The sequence below is a fragment of the Pelophylax lessonae genome (genome assembly GCF_965119305.1).
Source record: "Pelophylax lessonae genome assembly, chromosome: 6".
NCBI classification, from domain to species: Eukaryota; Metazoa; Chordata; class Amphibia; order Anura; family Ranidae; genus Pelophylax; species Pelophylax lessonae.
Genome location: NC_138773.1, coordinates 40375627 through 40396720, shown reverse-complemented (window position 1 = coordinate 40396720; position 21094 = coordinate 40375627). Strand labels below are relative to the sequence as shown.

General features: G+C 43.5%; 1 protein-coding gene across 1 annotated transcript in view; it reads right to left on the bottom strand.

Moving 5' to 3' along the window:
- LOC309558543 (natural cytotoxicity triggering receptor 3 ligand 1-like) overlaps positions 1-21094 on the bottom strand; it is a gene marked incomplete at its 3' end in the record, with an annotated part of 58686 nt that overhangs the window by 11497 nt on the left and 26095 nt on the right. The window contains exons 2-4 of the mRNA XM_082261622.1: positions 12556-12882; positions 12048-12347; positions 6213-6350 (exon numbers count right to left, since the gene is read on the bottom strand). Of these exons, the coding sequence (XP_082117748.1) occupies positions 6213-6350; positions 12048-12347; positions 12556-12882 (765 nt within the window). The remainder of the gene's footprint in view (positions 1-6212; positions 6351-12047; positions 12348-12555; positions 12883-21094) is intronic.

Below are 21094 nucleotides of genomic sequence, written 5' to 3'. Positions count from 1 at the left end.
TTCGAGATCCTTTCCATGGTTACAGGTATCCTAAACCTGCCAACCCGGCCATGGCTCTTCTCTCTTTAGGCATAAATGTACCCCATGACATGCGCATAGTTTATACCCATGTCCTGATTGCAGCTAGGTCCACTATAGCTAGGCATTGGAAACAATCTGACTCTCCTTCCCATCTGGAAGTCATCCGTTTGGTCAATTCCCACTTCTCCATGGAGAAAGCACACGCCTTTTCTCTGTCTCAGGGGGCCCGGTTTACCCTACACTGGTCCTCCTGGACAGGTAGTAAATATTACATTTCCATCCTTTGAATAATGATATCTTAAGCCCAACTCCCTTTTGCGTTCCACTTACGATGACTTGAAAAATGCTCCTGTTATACTATGCTACTATATATACACTGTAAAGATTTCTAACCAAGGTTACTGTACTGTATTGTCTTAATTATACTGTTGTGGAAAAGTTTCTTCTGACATGTAACTCTGTACTTTTCAATGTTCAAGCTGTTATCTGTTTTACCACAATGAATATTCAACTCTTTTGTAAAATTTCAATAAACATTATTGAAAGAAAAATCTGTTAAATCAGTGCTCCTTTAAAATCGATCATTTTTAAAAACTTTTTTTTCATTGCCACATGTTCCCCAGGTCAGGACCCGGACCCCATACACTTTTTTGGGGCAATAACTTGCATTTAAGCCTTCAAAATGAGGCCGTTTGATTTTCGAGGTTCGAGTCCCATAGACTTCAATGGAGTTCGTGTTTTTCGAACAAACTTTTCCTCTGTTCGTTGTGTTCTGGTGCGAACCGAACCGGGGAGTGTTCGGCTCATCAATAATGGAGATGGTTAATGTTAGAGTTACACATGGGGCTAGGGTGAGTGTTATGGGAAGGGTTCCTGTTGGTGTTACGGTTATGGATTGGGTTAGTATTAGGGTTAGAGTTATGGGAAGGGTTCATGTTGGTATCTTACAGATGGAGTTAGTGTTAGGGTTTGAGTTAATTGAAGGGTTAGGATTAGAGTTATGGAGAGGGTTAAGGTTATAGTTACACATGGGGTTAGGGTGAGAGTTATGGAGAGGGTTAAGGTTATAGTTACACATGGGGTTAGGGTGAGAGTTATGGAGAGGGTTAAGGTTATGGTTACACATGGGGTTAGGGTGAGAGTTATGGGAAGGGTTCATGTTGGTGTTACAGATAGGGTTAATGTTAAGGTTGGAGTTATGGGAAGGGTTTACGTTGGGGTCTTACGGGTGGGGTTAGTGTTAGGGTTGGAGTTAAATGAAGGATTAGGATTAGATTTTTGGAGAGGGTTAATGTTAGGGTTACACATGGGGTTAGGGTGAGAGTTTTGGGAAGGGTTCCTGTTAGTGTTACGGATGGGGTTAGTATTAGGGCTGGAGTTATGGGAAGGGTTCATGTTGGTGTCTTACGGATGGAGTTAATGGAAGGGTTAGGTTTTGAGTTATGGAGAGGGCTAAGGTTATGGTTACACATGGGGTTAGGGTGAGAGTTATGGGAAGGGTTCATGTTGGTGTTACGGATGGGGTTAGTGTTAGATTTGGCGTTAAAGGAAGGGTTAGTGTTAGTGTTAGAATTATGGTGAGGGTTAATGTTAGGATCATGGAGCGGTTTAGTGTGAGAATCAAAGTTATGGGGAAGATTGATATTACAGTAGGGTTAGACCTCTCCTTGAAGCACCCACCGTCTAAAACATGTTATAGTGTCAGAATGGTATAAAATCCAAAACTAAAAATGTAACATATTGCAGTTTACAAATCCTTAGATTTGGTGGCTGCATTCGTTTTCTTTTTTAGACTTTTGCCCCTCTCATGTCACCCAGTTATTTAGACTTCTCCTGTATTTGAGTGCCCCCACTTTTGAAGGAGCACGGGGCAGATTTTGAAAGTAACATTGTTGATCTGGGGGGAGAAGAGTGTTAGATGGACTAGAGGATTTAGATACACCATCAAATAGATGCTAATACCTTATAATCAGTTACAGTAACATTTTTCCCTTTTGGATTAAAGGTTTTACATGAATAAATAAAACCTGATTATTGCAAGTACCCCTGTCAGTAGTAAATGGCTTGTTTTAACCCTGTAACTGATACATCTGCAGGGCAGCTTGTTCTGTTGAAAAACAACAGACTTCCTGGCCAAATGAACACATAAAAACAGAAGAAAGCCTAAAAAGGAAAACAAATGCAGCCATCACATCTAAGAACTGGTAAGCTGCAATAAATAAATAGATTGCTTTTGAGTTTAATACCACAAATTGTATCCAAGCAGCCAGTCTTCTTTTGGTTCTTTCATAGTGATCCATTCATAGGTTGCTGAACCCTGTGTCTGAATGATTTATATGTGTTGTTTCTCCATAGTGGATCTTCTGAACACTCCCAACCTCTTCTTAAAGCAGAGTTCCACCCTGGGAATACTTTTTTTTAATAAAAATACCCCCGGGACAGTCAGGGCTAGTACATTCCACAATGGATAGCCTCTGATCTGTCCCGGGTTGCACTTACCTTTTAGAAGAAATACTTACCTTGAAAAAGTATTGTCCAGCGCTGCCATCTCAGGTGTGGGCAGCTTGAAGCCAGCGCGATCCTCTTCTGTGTCCTCTTCCGTCTTCTTCGGTCCCACGATGCACTGCACCGGCCCCGCCGTCACTTCCGGTGCGCGCGAGTCATCCCTCCACAGCTTCTGGGCATGCCCAGAAGCTGTTTAGAAGGGAATGACGCGCGCGCCCCGGAACTGACGTCATTGATTCCTGGGAGCGATGACGTTCAGCTCCCAGGAATCATTGCAAAGCCAGGAAGTGACGACGGGCCGCGGCAGCTGAGGGGAGGAAGAAGGAAGTAAGGTAAGTATATTATCTTCTATACGAGGTAAGTAAAAAAAAAAAAAATTGCGATTATCCATTTGTTTTTCAGGTGACCCGGAGCGAGAAGATGGAGGTAAGTATAAATTTAGGGTGGAACTCCACTTTAAGTTGACTCACAGTTGTGTATGTGCATCTGTCACCTCGGCAATACAGAATAGCTCCATTACCTCCCCCCTGCCACCAAGTCAATCATATTTAGTGATTATTTTTTTATTCTAATGAACACAAAATCCAAAAATATTTTTTGCAGAAATGTAATGTTTAAGGTATAATTTAAGGCAAACATTTATTAGTTTTGGATAGAGTGCAGAGGGGTTGGAACATCAGTCAGGTTTTTATTGCTGTCTCTGGGTCATTATGGAGATTTACCCTCTCAATTTGTACTGTTTACCATTATCATCAAAAGTGAAAGTATTTTGGATTGTCCCCAGAAAAGTAATAGAGAGGAAAGCTTCTAATGGGGACACTAGTTCTGGTGATCTGGGGGGACTCCAATTGATTCCTTTACCCACTTGCCAACCCCGTAACATACATTTACTGCGGCAGGTCGGGTCTATTGAGTGAAACCATGCGCCTGTACATCATTTCGTGCAATAGCCACTAGGTGGCGCATGCGCGCTGCCAGATACCCGATCGCGCGCTGATTGGAGAGAGGGGGAGCCATCTGAGATCATTCCCCAGAGAGGCAGGACGGCGGTCTGCCTTCTATGCAAACAAAGCAGATTACCGTTCTGACAGGGGAGAAGATGGAGATCTTGTGTTTCTGCTAAGCAGAAACACGGATCTCTGTCTTCATCCAGTCAGAGCACCTCCCCCACACAGTTAGTAAGTACTCCCTAGGGACACATTTAACCCTTTGATCGCCCCTGATGTTAACCCCTTCCCTGCCAGTGTCGTCAGTATAGTAACAGTGCATATTTTTAGCACTGATTACTGTAGTAATGTCACTGGTCCCCAAAAAGTGTCAAAAGTGTCAGCTAGGTGTCTGAATTGTCCGCCGCAATGTCGCAGTCCCGCTATAAGTCGCTGATCGCCACCATTACTAGTAAAAAAAAAAAAAATCCACAAAAATATCCCATCATATGTAGACGCTATCATTTTTGCACAAACCAATCAATATCCACCTATTGGGATTTTTTTTTTAACCAAAAATATGTAGAAGAATACATATTGGCCTAAATTGATGAAGAAATTCGATGTTTTACATTTTTTTTATTGGATGTGTTTTATAGCAGAAATTTAAAAATATTGTTTTTTTTTTTTAAAAATTGTCACACTTTTTTGTTTATAGCCCAAAAAAAAAAAAAAAAATACCACTAAAAGAAAGCTCTATTTGCGGGAAAAAAAGGACATCAATTTTATTTGGGTACAGTGTTGCACAACTGCACAATTGTCCGTTAACATAAAGATCACCTCTGCGCTTTTCATTTTTTGCGATATTAATAAAAAAAGAGCAAAAATTTTGTGAAAAAAATCGACATTTTCTACTTTGACAGTTAAAAAATATCCAATATACTCAATTTTTGTCATATATTTAGGCCAAAGTGTATTTAGCTACATGTCTTTGACAAAAAAATTCTCAATGAGCGTATTTTTAACTGGAAGATTTTACCCAATTCCTGACCAGGCTATATTTTGCGATTCGGCACTGCGTTACTTTAACGGACAATTGCGCGGTCGTGCGACACTGTACCCAAATTAAATGTATGTCCTTTTTTCCCCACAAATAGAGATTTCTTTTGGTGGTATTTGATCACCTGTGCTATTTTTAATTTTTTTATAAAAGAGCAACAATTTTGAAAAAAAAATAAAACAATATTTTTTACATTCTGATATATAACATTCCCAAAAAAAATGTAAAAATCAATTTTTTAACATTTTAGGCCAATTTGTTTTCTGCTACATATTTTTGGTAAAAAAAATCACAATAAGCATATTTTGATTGGTTTGCGCAAAAGCTATCACGTTTACTAACTACGGGAAAGATTTATGTCATTTTTATTGTTTATTTTTTTTACTAGTAATGGTGGCGATCTGCGATTTTTTTTTTTTGCGGGACTGCAACATTGCGGCGGACAGATCGGACCCCTAACTGACATTTTTTACACTTTTGGGGGTACCAGTGACATTACTACAGTAATCAGTGCTATAAATATGCACTGTTACTGTAATAATGACACTGGCAGGGAAGGGGTTAACTTTATTGGTGATCAAGGGGTTAAATGTATGACTCGTGATTACTGACGTGTATGAGGGGAGGGGTTTGTGTGACACAGACACAGATTGCAGGTTCAGCTATGCTGAATCCTGTAATCTGTCCCTGCCTGTCACATAGGAGATCCGCCCGCTTTGTTTACACAAGTGGGCGGATTTCCTCACTCGATCCCTGATGATCGGGGAAGAGCGGCGGTGATCACCACCTCTCCTCCCCTGGCCTGACTCCCGCTGTGTCTGAATACAGTGGGAGCGAGTCTCCGGCGGCGTGCGCGCGCCGCCGAGAGAGTGAGGAGTCCAGCGACGTAGGTCTACGTCGCTGGAGGATAACGAGCCACTTTGCCGCAGTACGCTCCATGTGAGCGGTCGGCAAGTGGTTAAAGAATGTTCAACACACTTCCAGAAAAGAAAATCAATGAATTTCCCTCACACGGGTTTTCAGCATTTCCATCCAAAGAAATACACTTTCAGCTTCCAGGCTTATACACTGCCTGGCCAAAAAAAAAAAAAGTCGCCACCTGGAATTAACTAAGCAACTAACTAAACTAAGCATGCAGTATCTATCCTATTGGATAGTTACTGCATGTGCCCAAAGAATGAGGTCAGCTGACTACCAGAATATACTGAATGACCAGGTTATTCCATCCATGGATTTTTTCTTCCCTGATGGCACGGGAATATTCCAAGATGACAATGCCAGGATTCATCGGGCTCAGATTGTGAAAGAGTGGTTCAGGGAGGATGAGACATCATTGTCACACATGGATCGGCCACCACAGAGTCCAGAACTTCACCCCATTGAGAATCTTTGGGATGTGCTGGAGAAGGCTTTGCACAGTGGTCCGACTCTCCCATCATCAATACAAGATCTTGGTGAAAAATGAATGCAACACTGGACGGAAATAAATCTTGTGACATTGCAGAAGCTTATCGAAACTTTGCCACAGGGAATGCGTGCCATAATCAAAGCCAACGAAATATTAGAGTGTGTGAGCTTTTTTTTTTTTTTTTGGTGACTTTTTTTTTTGGCCAGGCAGTGTAAGTGCAGTTTTGCCGTAGTCATGTGACATTTGGTTTCCAAGACCAAACAGTTGAGTATTTTAGGATATTGTTTCCTACCTGTCTCTGGTGCTTGATTTTTGCAAAGAACATAAATCTTTCTTATGACCAATAGCAAGAAGACCCCAGACAACAAGACAAGAATAGTGGTTGCAATTTTATAAGGTTCACAGTCATTGGTATGGGACATCTTTTCATCTGCAGAAAGAAAAATGTTTAGCTATAGATTAAACTTTAAGGTATTTTCCTTAATCAATGTTTTTCATTGCATAGTTTGCTGGAAAGGGTGTATAGCCATGTGCAGAGGGTCCAACCAGAATTTGTATTCCTAATCAACCACACTCCTAAAATGCTGCAGATAAGCAGGTAAAACAGCAAGTAGGAGTAGAGTAATGAAGAGCAGTCGGACACTGTAAATACTGTAATGTACAATTCCTTTTATTTGTCCCAGAAAGGTTAAAGTCATAAAAATAGTCCCACACCAGCCTTTGTTAACCCCTCCTCATCCATCCCCAGTGTCCCTTTTAGACAGCTTTTATGCTCGCAGTAGGGGACTGGTTAACCAGGCACATGACCACTGTTAGTGATGGACGAACATCGGCCAGGGCGGTTCGCGAACGCCAGCCGCAAATTTTCTCAAAAGTCCGTGAACCGCGAGTTTGCAGCGAGCCCCATTGACTTTAATGGGAGGCGAACTTTAAAAACCTTTAAGTCATATTTGCAGCCACAAAAGACTTACTAGCTGTGCACAAATAGTCCCAGCACGTGGACAATGTCATAACAGAAGTATTGCAATTGAAAAAGTTGCCCTAAATTTTTTTATTTTTTTTTTTACCACAAAAAAAATATATATTTTTTCATAAATCAGCCAGAACTGACAGCAGCCGGTAAATACATTGTCTAAAACATATTGGGTCCATTCACACATCTGTAAAATGGGTCCGCATCCATAACACAATTTGGCAGAGCATTTTAAATGACTTTGGTGGACATTGACAAAGCGATTTGTGTGTGACTGCAGCCGATCTCTAACTGCCCCTAAAGCAACCACAGGATACCTCTCCCTAAGCTGAAAAGAGACTGTAGAAGGCCTATACCGAAATACCAGCCCTAAAAAGGACTTTTGTGGATCTTCACAGCGCTATATGTGTCTAGCAAACTCTCCCTGATGAGCACAGCAGACCTCTCCCTACACTGGCAGAAAGCGGAAAGTGAAATGGCCGCCAGGTCGGGCCTATTTATAGGGTAGGGGGTATGTCCATGTGCTGGAATGTTTCAATTGGCTGTCCTGTTCCACCTGACGGCTGTGTCACGGGTCAAAGTTCTCCCCAATGTAAACAAATATGGCCGCCGCGAACTACGCCATGTGTCCAAAAATTTGGCGGGTAGCGAACAAGCAAAATTCGCCGCAAACTGACCACCGGGCGAACCGCAAGGCCATCTCTAACCACTGTGATTGGCTGTCACAGTGGTCACAAAATTGGGAGCCCATCCCAACGGTTCCTTAACATTCCTAGAGACCGGGAACTGTTCATGACAGATTTGTCTCTGTGCCGGAAGCGTGTAGTGAGCGCGCTCTGAGCACAGAAACTTCGGCTGCCCATGAACCCATACAGTATGTCTGCCATCTGGGCCTTAAGGGCCACCCTCCTTGCTGCTGCACATATGCATTACGTAGGCAGCAAGGAGATAACCTTTTCTCCCCAGAGGAGCCCTTGAAATCGTTTTCAAGTCTAGGGTAACCTCTGCCAAAAACAAGTTGGGAGTATGCCCTTTACATTGGTGGATAATAAGAAGAATGCCCCACTTACACTGGTGCTCAGAATTCCCCCCATACAGACAGATAAATAGGGTCACTGGTGTCATGGCATTGGGTCTATCAAGAGGCATTGTCCCAAGAACTATGCAGGCATCGTCAAATTGTATGTCAATGATCCACAGTTCAAGGTCTCCTAGAAACCTTTAGAGCAAGGGTAGGCAACCTTAGAGAAGTGGGGATCTACCAGAACAACATGGGCACAATGTCCTGTTGTTACGGCCAGTTCACTGCAGAATGCGGTTATGGCGCATACAAAGCGCGTGTTTCTGCACTGCAAAGCACACTGCATTTGGATCTGCTGTGGGTGCCAATACATTGTTAATGGCATCCCAAACACAGATTGCAAATGCAGTATGTTTGCCTGCCCCAGATCACATAGTACTGCAGTATCATACGATTTGGTGCAGTTTCTTGCATGCACTACTTTTTGTGTGGTCTGGTTTGATATGCATTTAAATGAATGGGCTTCAAAATTGCACCACACTGAATTACAGAGGAACATGGACTCATGCTTCCTTTAGCTGCAGAGGCAGCAGCCAAGGGTATACACATGCCACGGCAGGAGTTATACTATCTGTCATCGATTGCAACCCATTCAAATGGATTGGGCCACTTTGCATATTCCCCACAACCACGTGCTTTGAGTAGGAGATACAATGCCTCCTCACCACCTGCTTTAACCCCTTGATCGCTGTATTGAACAAGATTACAGGGTGCTTGCAGAGTGGCTCCATTCCCCTGCTCTCCCTCACAACCCAAACTGAGCAGTGAGCCCCCCGAGAGCAGAGGGGAGAGTGACACTGCTGACCACACATCCATTGGCACAATTGTATATCCTCTTCCTGCAGCATACAGTGGTTTACTAGTAGCTTACTACTCTGTGGGCATGGGTTTTACTGCAAGGAACCTGGGACAGCAGCAGACAGAGTATAGGATAGTATGCTGGAGAAGTGTGTTGCCTCCTGTGCAGGTCACTTGGTGACTGTTTCAGGTCCTGGGCGTTCTGCAAGACTGTGGCACTTAATGTGCAGCACAATGTGCCCCTTCTTCTCATGTAAGCTCTACTCCCAGGGCACCTTCCCCGTCTAGGCCTGCCTGGTCCTAGGCCAAATACAGGGAGGTGGAGTGCAGTTTGTATCACTCTGACAGAGTGCGGCCGCCTGCTCACTCCAGCGGTACAGGCCCTGCTCTTCACTGTTCTGGAAATGGCAGGTCGGCAAGCCCAGTGCGTGATCTACCAGTCACCTGGATGTGATTGACTGGTAGATCATGATTAATGATCACGACTGAGCAGGCAGATGACTGGTCTGTGTCTGCTCCACTTATGCAGAGTGAACACAGACACAGCCTTCTCTGTGTAAATGGACCGCCTGTCTTTTTGCACCCGGCTGCCATCTGATCCGCCAGACGGGAGGGGAATGAATAAGACTGGATTGTATGTTAGCAGGTGTAAGCGGACACATGTCCCTTTACATCTGCTGCTCCATAGAGGAGAATGAAGGGTCCGATTTGGTCTGCCTGAAAAACTGACAAGCAGATCCTATCTGTCCACCCTTGTAAAAGGGCCTATATACAGTAGTTCTAAGGAATCAGATTCTCTCTCTGCCTTCATGTTACAGCACTGGGCCATTTACCAAGCACTAGAACTTTACATATAATAGCTAGTCACATACTCTTCAGTACTTGGATACTGGGTATCTCCTTCACTACCTGGAAGTGAATGAAGGTGTATATGTGAATAAGGAGCTAAAAAAAGGGGGATGAAAGTAAAACACAGATTTATATTAACCGGTTCCGGACTGCCCACCGCAGATATACTGCGGCAGGCTGGCCCTCCCGCGCGAACCGACGTAGAGCTACATCGGTCACGCTCCTGCAGCTAGGGGGCGAGCCAACAGCGCCGGCGGTGTGCTCCCACCCCCACTCAGCAGCAAGAACTCCGATGCATTGGGCAGGTGGCTCCAATTGCCGCCTGACACCTATGATCGCTCCCCACTGAGGGAGAAGGACGGTCAGCTGTTGTAAACACAGCTGACCGTTCTTCTCTCTGGAATGATCACAAAGCGCCTGTGATGCTTCTATATAGGAACACAGGTCTCTATGGTCATTCCATAAGCCCCACTCCCATACAGTTAGAATCACTCCCCTAGGCTCACATTTAACCCCTTGATCACCCACAGTGTTAACCCCTTCCCTGCCAGTGTCATTATTACAGTAACAGTTCATATTTTTAGCACTGATTACTGTAGTAATGGCACTGGTCCCCCCAAAAGTGTCAAAAATGTCAGTTAGGGGTCCGATCTGTCCGCTGCAATCTCTCAGCTGCGCTAAAAATCAGATCACCGCCATTACTAGTAAAAAAAAAAAAAATTAAAATGACATAACTCTTTCCCGTAGTTAGTAGACGCGATAACTTTTGCGCAAACCAATCAAAATATGCTTATTGCGATTTTATTTTTACCAAAAATATGTAGCAGGAAACGAATTGGCCTAAAATGTTTTGATTTTTAAATTTTTTTGGGAATGTTATAAAGCAGAAAATATTGGGTTTTTTTTTCAGAATTGTCGCTCTTTTTTTTTATAGCGCAAAAAATAAAAACCACACAGATGATCAAATACCACCAAAAGAAAGCTCTATTTGTGGGGAAAATAAGGACATGAATTTTATTTGGATACAGCGTTGCACGACCGTGCAATTGTCCGTTAATGAATGGCCTCGATGCAGTGCAATTTCTGTCCGAATCACATACAGTACCCCGCACCGTATAAGTGTGAACCAGGACTAAAGCCGAACTTCACCCAAAAGGGGAAGTTCTGCTTGTTTGCATCTCCCCCCCCCCCCATTTTTGGGGAGGACGGGGGAGTGGGTACCTGATTTAGACAGGTACCCACTCCTCCCACTTCTGGTCAGATTGTTGAAGTTCGAGCCCCCCTCCTTCCCCCCACAGCTTTCTGGGACACATGACCGGTCCCAGAAGACTGTGGGGCCATTTACAAAGTGCAGCACGGCTCTCGCATGTGTAATAGGAAACCAGCTATGAAGCTGCAAGGCTTTACTGCCGGTTATCTGTACCTAAGATGCCAGGGCCTGGACCTGAATCCAGAAGAATCAGCTCAGGTAAGGACATAGCTAGATCCCTGGACAGGTAACTGTCCTTAAAGTGGAGTTCCAGCCTATTTTGCAACTTTAGTGATTCCTGGTGGGCTCGCTATGCTGATCAAAAATTGGGCATTTTCAATTTTTTTCAGGGGTCCCTTACCTTATTTTCAGGGCATTTTTGATTGTACTTCCTCCTTTTCCCCCTCTTTGGCCACGGCCACCGACATCACTTCCGCCTTTGCATTGCATCCTGGGAGCTGTTTGTCATCACTCCCAGGAGGCTGGAATCAGGAAGAACTCCCAGAACACTCCCTGGAATCAGGAAGAAGGACACAGCAGATTACACTGCGGCTTCAGATGCCCACATCCAAGATGGCCACGCTCAGACAGCATTTTTAAAAGTAAGATTTTGACTAAAATCCAATACTGTACACCTTGTAAGTATGAGAAAGGCGGTTCTGTAAAGGGCGATGGATTAGTATTATAGGGGTATTTTTAGTTAAAAAAGGTATTTGAGGCCGGAACTCCGCTTTAAAATAAAACTTAGCAGCTACAGTCTTTGTAGCCATTGACTTTTAATTTTTTCGGGGGGGAGACTAGAGGTCCTTTTTACGACAAGACTGCAAGATGAAACGTAACCACCCATCTGGAAGAAGCTTTAGGCCAGCTATTCTTGCCCAGCATTCCTCCAGGGACGTTCCTTGAACTGTCATTGATTGATCTCCCATCTGATGGTGCCTCCGTACTTCCTGGGCCAACACCACTGGGTAAAGCAAACAGCATGACACCAATGATCTTTTAAGCTGTCTGTAAGGTTTACATTCTTCCTACTGTAAGAGACATTTTTCCCATTGACCCAAAATAAATTGGATTTAGTAAGGGTTCCTCAAGACCTGAAAATGGTTTTAGGGGTTCCTCTAAGCTAAAAAAAAAAGGTTTAGAAAGGCTACTTAGGCAGAATAAACAGCATCATTACCTCCATATATCAGTTGAAGGTCTTTATTTAGAGGTGTAGGTAAAGACACATGTTGGACTCTGCAGGAGAAGTTCCGTTCTCTGTCCTCCTCAGTGAGCATTAGTATTATGGAGCTGTTAATACTGTACGTCCCATCCGGATTGTTTTGAATTTTTCCTTCTAGAACATTGTCCAGTGGCACTCCATCTTGGAGCCATGTGATGTTAATGTCCACCGGATAGAATCCAGAGATTTCACAGCACAGGAAACTCTTTTTAAGTGTCATTACATCATTATTAACAACTGTGATCTGCGGAACAGCTGTTCAATATTAAAAAAATATAAAAAATAAAAAACAGAAACAGTTATGCTAGATCAGTTCAATGTATATGAAAAATACATAACTACAAATGTATTTAAGCTATAATGATGTTTACACCTTATCATGGAGTAAACATGTACTGTATATACAGTGTTAAACATGGATGAAGTTCCTCTCTAATGTGTGGACACATCTAATATACCATACCTTGAATGGTCACCATGATTGTATGCTGTTTGAGTTGTTCATGGCTCACTGAACATGTGTAGCTTCCATTGTCTGTCACAGATATGCTAGAGATGATCAGATTTGCAATGCCATTTAAAGCTTGGTCTTTATCCATGGAATATTTGGATGTATTATACTTCTCCAGACCATCAGTTCCTAGAATAACGGATCCACTATAATACCAATAAACTGCAAACAGTGAGGAATCCTTGAGAGGTTGATCCGTCGTGAATGTGCAGGGAATGTGAGCTTCTGATCCGAGGGTGGCTGTATAGGTTGAAGGTCCGGTCATTTGTACATCAGCATCTGTGTGAGATAACAACAACTGAAGCGGCTTGTTTGTATGATAAGATAAATACACACACTGCATGCAATCACAAGGGATCCCAACTAGGGATCGACCGATAAGCACTTTCCCCGATATATCGGAATCGGCACCGGAGGTTACCGATATTACTGATATTTCGGCAAGTGCTTGTACCGGAGTGATTCCTGCAGCTAGAGGCATCATCCCAGTACCGGCGTCCATAGCCAACGGTCGGCTGTCTTGTAATGACAACCGATGCTTCTGAGAAGCCGCTCGGCTGTAATTACAAGGAGCGGGAGGGGACGTCCCCCCTCTCCCGCCGCCTTCCGCGGCTCGCCCGGGTCTCCTGTCCCACAAGGAGACCCGGGAAACCAGCCTGCACGGCCGCTGAAGATCCGATCAAATCGTCTCTGATCGGGGCTTCATGCAAAAACCCGGAAGTGATTTCATGACATCACTTCCGGGTACTGGCGCCAGAATCAAAAAAATGGCAGCATTCAAAACAGCCAAACTTGGTGTTTTGAATGCTTTTAAGTGCAGAGGGGGGGGGGGGTTGGGGTATTTTAGACCCCCAGATCCCTCCACAAGAGTACCTGTCAAATAAAAAAAAAAAATTAAATGTACGAAAATATCGGCCCATATCGGCCAATGCCGATACGGGAGCATAGCTGTAGATACAGCCCTGGCCATTGGCAGAGGAAGGTGCCTCGAGGCATGCTGGGTGACTGTATTCATACCCAGAAAGCATGTGGTCTCTGGTTGGAGAGCAGGGTCCTGGAGGGAGGGGGGGTCACCTTTCCTCCTTTGTAAAGGCTTCCATGCGGCCTCAGGTAGTCGACCTTAGGGCCAGAGTCGCAGAAGCTGCAACCTAGATGTCCTGCAGAGCTGACTGGGAGGGAGACACACCTAGAAGGATCTGTTCCTGGCTACTGTGAGTACAGACCTTAGTCTAGGGGCCTGTTCTGTGAGGGCCATCCCTTCAAACTAGTAAAGTCAGTGGATGGGTGCCAGCTAAACGGGATACTGGTTAGTGTCCTGAAGAATCAGAATTAATTGAATCTGCTGCCATAGCAAGCAGGGACTTATTCATCCATGCAAATGCTGTATGGTTCAGCAGAGGGTCTGCTATTCTGTTCAACCAAGTGAGGCCAAGTGAGAGTTGTCCTCACCTGTACATAGTTAAAGTTGGAGTATCCCACTAATCCCTTTTTCTATACAAGTTCTACCAATAAATACAAAAAAAACGAATCCCTTAGACTGGTCATTGGATAACAAGAGGATGATTGTGCACCTGGCTGTGTGAAAATGCCCAAGCAAGTGACTGCAGGATAATCAGCGGGAGACCCAGGAAAATCTATACTCAGCCAGGGGGCAGTGCTAAGTGATCTATGTTTTTGTAAAACAAATTTATTAATAAAAAATATGCACTCACATGAAAAGCAAGATTTAGGTGCTATAAAATACTAATAGGCAGGAAGATCCAACGATACTAACAGCCGGACAGCCGACCAAGGTGAGGATAGCAGCGGGTAACGTAATGTAACGGCTCCACCTGCCATACGCGTTACGTCCAACGGGACTTCGTCAGCGGGGGTGGAGCCATATCGTCACCCTCTCCTACTAATAGCAGCTTGGTAGTCATAGAAACCACCAAGCTCAGGGGGGAAAAACCACACACCCCCTAGTGGCAGAAAACAAGAATGGTAAGCTTCCCTACTTACCTAATTTCCACCCGCACTTAAACAACACTATTCAGGGTAACAAGAATAAGACCAATAATACATTTAATTAAAAAATAGTGTACACCCGCTGCTATCCTTTACAATGGCCATTAGATATCAAGAATAAATAAGATTAAATACATAAAAAAACTCATCTATCAGATATAAAGGAGTTAAGGTCAAATTCCACATTTAACCCCGAGGGAACCAATACCCCAGTCTCATAAATCCATAATTCCCTCTGACTCAACTGCCTGATAAAATTGCCCCCCTCCAGTGTCTATTAACCCATTCAATTCCCCAGAACTTCAAACTTCTGCAGTCCCTATTGTGGTAATTATGAAAATGCTTGGAGAGACTATGAGTTGTTTTACCTTTCTTTATTTTCCCAATATGTTCCGCAACACGTATGTGCAATGCTCTAGAGGTTCTACACAGATATTGGAGGCCACAATTGCACTCCAGCATGTACACTACCCCCTGTGTATTACAGGTAATAAGATCTTTAATGTTATAATTCTTTCCTGTAACGTGGGCAGAGAAATCCTTCAATTTTTTAATATTTCATTTAGCATGTTTACATGCAGAGCACTTGCCAAAGGCATATGCATTGCATTTAGCATAGCCTGTCCATATACTACCCTAGCCAATAGCTTGTTCATATAGGGACCCCAGTGGTTTGAAGTTCCGGGGAATTGAACGGGTTAATAGACACTGGAGGGGAGGCAATTTTATCAGGCGGTTGAGTCAGAGGGAATCGTTCTGGATTTATGAGACGAAGTCGGAAGCATCGACGCAACGCGTACCGGGGGAGGAGCCTGTACACACGCCAACATCTATACACATCCCTGCTTGTATACCGGCACTGGATAGTGCCCCCAAATGTGAGTCTTATATATTTTTTATGTGCTTTAATAAAACGCTGTATACAGAGAGAACTAGATTCTGTGTCTTTCCTCCTATGGTGTCATCCTGTCGTGGGAGAGAGGAGTCAGAGGAGTTGATGTCCCAGCATAGCTGATTGCTGTATGAGTGGACACAGTTGATCTGGCCGTATCCTGTATTACCCAGCAGATCCCCTGCTCTGTGAAAGGAATAGGAGAGGTGTTCAGCCCATGTCCTATTAGCACCTGAGAGTGCACAAAGTGAGTCTCGCTCATTATAACTTGTGAGCCAGACTTTGAGGTGAGCGGCTAGTATATATCCATTTAACCAGCACCTTGAGTCACTTGGATGGGGATTGGAGCACCAGCACTTTGGTTTGCTTAATTTGCACAGAAGATTGCAGACGGACTTTGCATATTATTTCACTTTTAGATTAATTCATTATAAATTTATATTGGACCTCTTTATAATACCACTAGGTTATCCATTATTTTGATTGTCACGATTATTTGAGCACGAGTACTTTCTCTGCTGTATCACTTTGCACAGAATAGGGTTATATGGAGTTGGCAAATAATTAATTATTTATTTATATATTTATTTACCACCTGGTTAATAATCTTATCACAGTGTTGTATCACATGCACTTTTATCCTGTGTGACACTCCACCTAGTGGCCGAATAATTTTTTACAACATTTTGTTATGTATTGAATCATCACTCTATTTGCACTTTAGAGTGGTATATATTTATTGGTATTGATTGGTATTTCATCTTACCCCTTAGGCCTGTACATGGGCTTTCTTGAGCAGGGGAACCTTGCAGATGCTGCAGGATTTTAGTGCTTCAGGGTGTAGTGTGTTACCAATTGTTTTCTTGGTTACTATGGTCTTGGCTGCCTTGAGATTATTGACAAGATTCTCCCGTGTAGTTCTGGGCTGATTCCTCACTCTTCTCATGATCATTGATACTCCACGAGGGAGGATGACAGTTATTTTGTGTTTCTTCCATTTGTAAATAATCGCACCAATTGTTGTCACCCTCTTGCTTGGCTTGTAGCCCATTCCAGCCATGTGTAGGTCTACAATCTTGTCCCTGGCATCTTTGAACAGCTCTTTGGTCTTGGCCATGGTGGAGAGAGTGGAATCTGATTGATTGATTAATTACTTCTGTGGACAGGTGTCTTTGATACAGATAGCAAGCTGAGATTAGGAGCACTCCCTTTAAGAGAGTGCTCCTAATCTCAGCTCGCTTTGTGTATAAATGACACCTGGGAGACAGAAATCGTGCTGATTGATAAGGGATCAAATACTAATTTTACTCTTTAAAATGCAAATCAGATTATAACTTTTTTGAAATGCGTTTTTCAGGATATTTTTGTTATTCTGCCTCCCACTGTTAAAATAAACCTACTATTGAAATTATAGACTGATCATTTCTTTGTCAGTGGGCAAACATGCAAAAATCAGCAGGGGATCAAATACTTTTTTCCCTCACTGTAGATAGTGGCAGTTTCTGGGTCAGTATATATTTTACGGCTAGTGTTTGTTACAACCAGGACCGGCCCTACCATGGGTCCTGCTGGGTCCATTGGACCCAGGCAGAACTTTGAGAGGGGCAACAAATTGATGCCCAAGATTTCCCCATCTCATACTGCTGCTTGTAGTGCAAACTAATGAGTATGAGGAGGGGGAGGGTTTCCCCCCGAGGAACGTCCCTCGTGTGATTGTGGTGTGCGCAATGACGTCAGACATCAGCGCACTCCCTCTTACGCAGAACAGTGTGGATCTTCTAGGGCGGTTGCTGCGGCAGACACAGGGGGACAGACAGTGGGTATTGGGTGAACTGGCTCGGTGGTGAGGTATGTAAGAAGATAACAGTATATACAGTATGATCGTTTCTACATATTATATTTATTAAAGGTATTGGTTTTTTTTTTTTTTTTTTTGGTTAGGTATTGCTTTTTTTTTTTTTTGGTTTGTTTGTTCTTTGTTCCTATACCCCACAAAACAACCTGTTAACCCCCCCGCCCCCCCCCCCCCACCACTATGCAGCCACTAAAAAAATGTTGCATATAGACAAGGTGCTGCTGCATGTAAATCTGACTTCCTCATAAATTTAATTAAAGTTTTAACTATCATAATATAAAATAATGGATGTGGGGGTCTTTTGGTGGGCGTGATTTTTTTTTTGGTGGGGGGGGGGGGGGTGGGGCAGCATTTCATTCTTGGACCCAGGCAGCACAATGTCTTGGGCCAACATGCAACAAAACTAAGTCAATTGTTCAATACCTCACAAAATATAACACTAATGCTTCACGTAGTAAATTAAATAATACTGAAATTAAACTGACTTGTATAATAGAGAAGCACGGCTGTCTTTGTATAATTCATTGTCTCAGTATAGAGGTGGAAAGGTATATTATGATTATGAATACACACAGGGTAACAGTGACATTCATTTACATTTTTGTAGATATTTTATTCTATCTTTTCATGTGACAACACTGAAGAAATGACACTTTGCTACAATGTAAAGTAGTGAGTGTACAGCTTGTATAACAGTGTAAATTAGCTGTCCCCTCAAAATAACTCAACACACAGCCATTAATGTCTAAACCGCTGGCAACAAAATTGAGTACACCCGTAAGTGAAAATGTCTAAATTGGGCCCAATTATCCATTTTCCCTCCCCGGTGTCATGTGACTCGTTAGTGTTACTAGGTCTCAGGTGTGAATGGGGAGCAGGTGTGTTAAATTTTGTGTTATCGCTCTCACTCTCTCATACTGGTCACTGTAAGTTCAACATGGCACCTCATGGCAAAGAACTCTCTGAGGATCTGAAAAAGGAATTGTTGCTCTACATAAAGATGGCCTAGGCTATAAGAGGTTTGCCAAGACCCTGAAACTGAGCTGCAGCACGGTGGCCAAGACCATACAGCGGTTTAACAGGACAGGTTCCACTCAGAACAGGCCTCGCCATAGTGGACCAAAGAAGTCGAGTGCACGTGCTCAGCGTCACATCCAGAGGTTGTCTTTGAGAAATAGACATATGAGTGCTGCCAGCCTTGCTGCAGAGGTTAAAGAGGTGGGGGGTCAGCCTGTCAGTGCTCAGACCAAATGCTGTACACTGCATCAAATTGGTCTGCATGGCTGTCATCCCAGAAGGAAGCCTCTTCTAAAAATGATGCATAAGAAAGCTTGCAAACAGTTTGCTGAAGACAAGCAGACTAAGGACATGGATTACAGGAACCATGTCCTGTGGTCTGATGAGACCAAGATAAACTTATTTAGTTCAGATGGTGTCAAGCGTGTGTGGCGGCAGCCAGGTGAGGAGTACAAAGACAAGTGTGTCTTGCCTACAGTCAAGCATGGTAGTGGAAGTGTAATGGTCTGGGGCTGCATGAGTGCTTCTGACACTGGGGAGCTACAGTTCATTGAATGGCAACATGTACTGTGACATACTGAAGCAGAGGATGATCCCCTCTCTTCGGAGACTGGGCTGCAGGGCAGTATTCCAACAAAACGACCCCAAACACAACTCCAAGACGACCACTGCCTAGCTAAAGAAGCTGGCCAAGACTTAAACCCTATTGAGCATCTGTGGGGGCATCCTCAAACGGAAGGTGGAGGAGCGCAAGGTCTCTAACATCCACCAGCTCCGTGATGTCGTCATGGAGGAGTGGAAGAGGACTCCAGTGGCAACCTGTGAAGCTCTGGTGAACTCCATGCCCAAGAGGGTTAAGGCAGTGCTGGAAAATAATGGTGGCCACACAAATGTTGACATTCTGGCCCTAATTCGAACATTTCCACCTAGGTGTATACTCACTTTTGTTTCCAGCAGTTTAGACATTATTGGCTGTGTGTTGAGTTATTTTAAGGGGACAGAAAATTTACACTGTTATACAAGCTGTACATTCACTACTTTACATAATAGCTAACCCGTGTCATTTCTTCAGTGTTGTCACATGAAAAGATATAATAAAATATTTACAAAAATGTGAGGGGTGTACTCACTTTTGTGAGATACTGTATGTATGTATATATATATATATATATATATATATATATATATATATATATATATACAGTATATATATATATATATATATATATATATATATACACAGTATATTGCATTCACATCAGACCCTGCCCTCAAGGAGCTTACTATCTAAGGTCCCTAACTCACCTTCATACAAACACATAGTAGGGTCAATTTAGACAGGAGCCAATTAACCTACCAGCATGTCTTTGTAGTGTAGGAGGAACCTGGAGTACCTAGAGGAAACCCATACAGGCACAGGGAGAACATACAAACTCCAGTCAGGTTATGCCATGGTTGGAATCTGAACCAACAACCCTGGTGCTGCCAGGTGGAAGTGCTAACTACTGTGCTGCCCTGCATATAAAAACTTCCTGCTTCTGCTAGCCAGGTGTAGGACAGTAAAGTTATCTAAGAACAGAAGATATTCACATGTCTCATCCCATCGCTTATCCCATAAATTATATTATTTCTCATTTCAGGACTTGCAACTCATTGCTTTATGCCGCATTGGCCTGATGCACATGCAGAACAGTACAAACATAGCTAAATATTACAGAACCATTTGATCCAAACCGCATGTAGGTGCCTCGGGCTTTTGGCTATATCATCAGTGCATGTAAACAAACTTAAGCCTTCTAAGTCCTCTAGAGAATGAAGCTAAACCAGTTTGCTTGGCTGGCGATATATTAAAGAGAAACTGCAGTCTGCTCACATAATTTGTATTAAAACATCTTTGATATTCTGAAGCTTCCCTCCAACCACTTTGCATATTATTTTATATATACTGTGATTCTGTTCTTGGCAAATTTGCTGCAGAAATCTCCCTCCACTAAGTCTGGCTGCAGCCATTTTAACTGTGGGCAGCTGAAGCTGCTGCCTGTTCACCTCCCGGATTTACACAGACAAATAGCTATACAAAAATAATAAATGTGATGCTCAGGGGAAAAAAACATTAAGACATTTTAACAGCTTTACGACCGCCCGCCGCAGATGTACTGCAGCAGGCAGCCGCTCCCAGGCAAATCGCCGTAATTGTGTGGCGCTCGCGAGCAGGAGGCTAGGGGGCCAGCACGCACCGCCAGCGGTGCACTACTGCCCCCGCTTATCAGCGGGGAAGTCAATGCAGTGGGCAGGCGGCTCTGATCGCCGCCTGACACCCGCGATCGCTCCCGGCTGAGAGAGAAGGACGGGCAGCTGTTGTAAACACAGCTAACCGTTCTCCTCCCTGGAATGATCACAGAGCGCCTGTGATCCTTCTATATAGGAACACAGGTCTCCATGGTCATTTCACAAGCCAAGCCCCCTCACAGTTAGAACCACTCCGCTAGGTACACATTTAACCGCTTGATCACCCATAATGTTAACCCCTTCCCTGCCAGTGTCATTATTACAGTAACAGTGCATATTTTTAGCACTGATTACTGTAGTAATGTCACTGATTCCCCCAAAAGTGTTAAAAATGTCAGTCAGGGGTCCGATCTGTCCGCTATAATGACGTTGTCCCGCAAAAAAACGCAGATCGCCGCCATTACTAGTAAAAAAAAAAAAAACAATAAAAA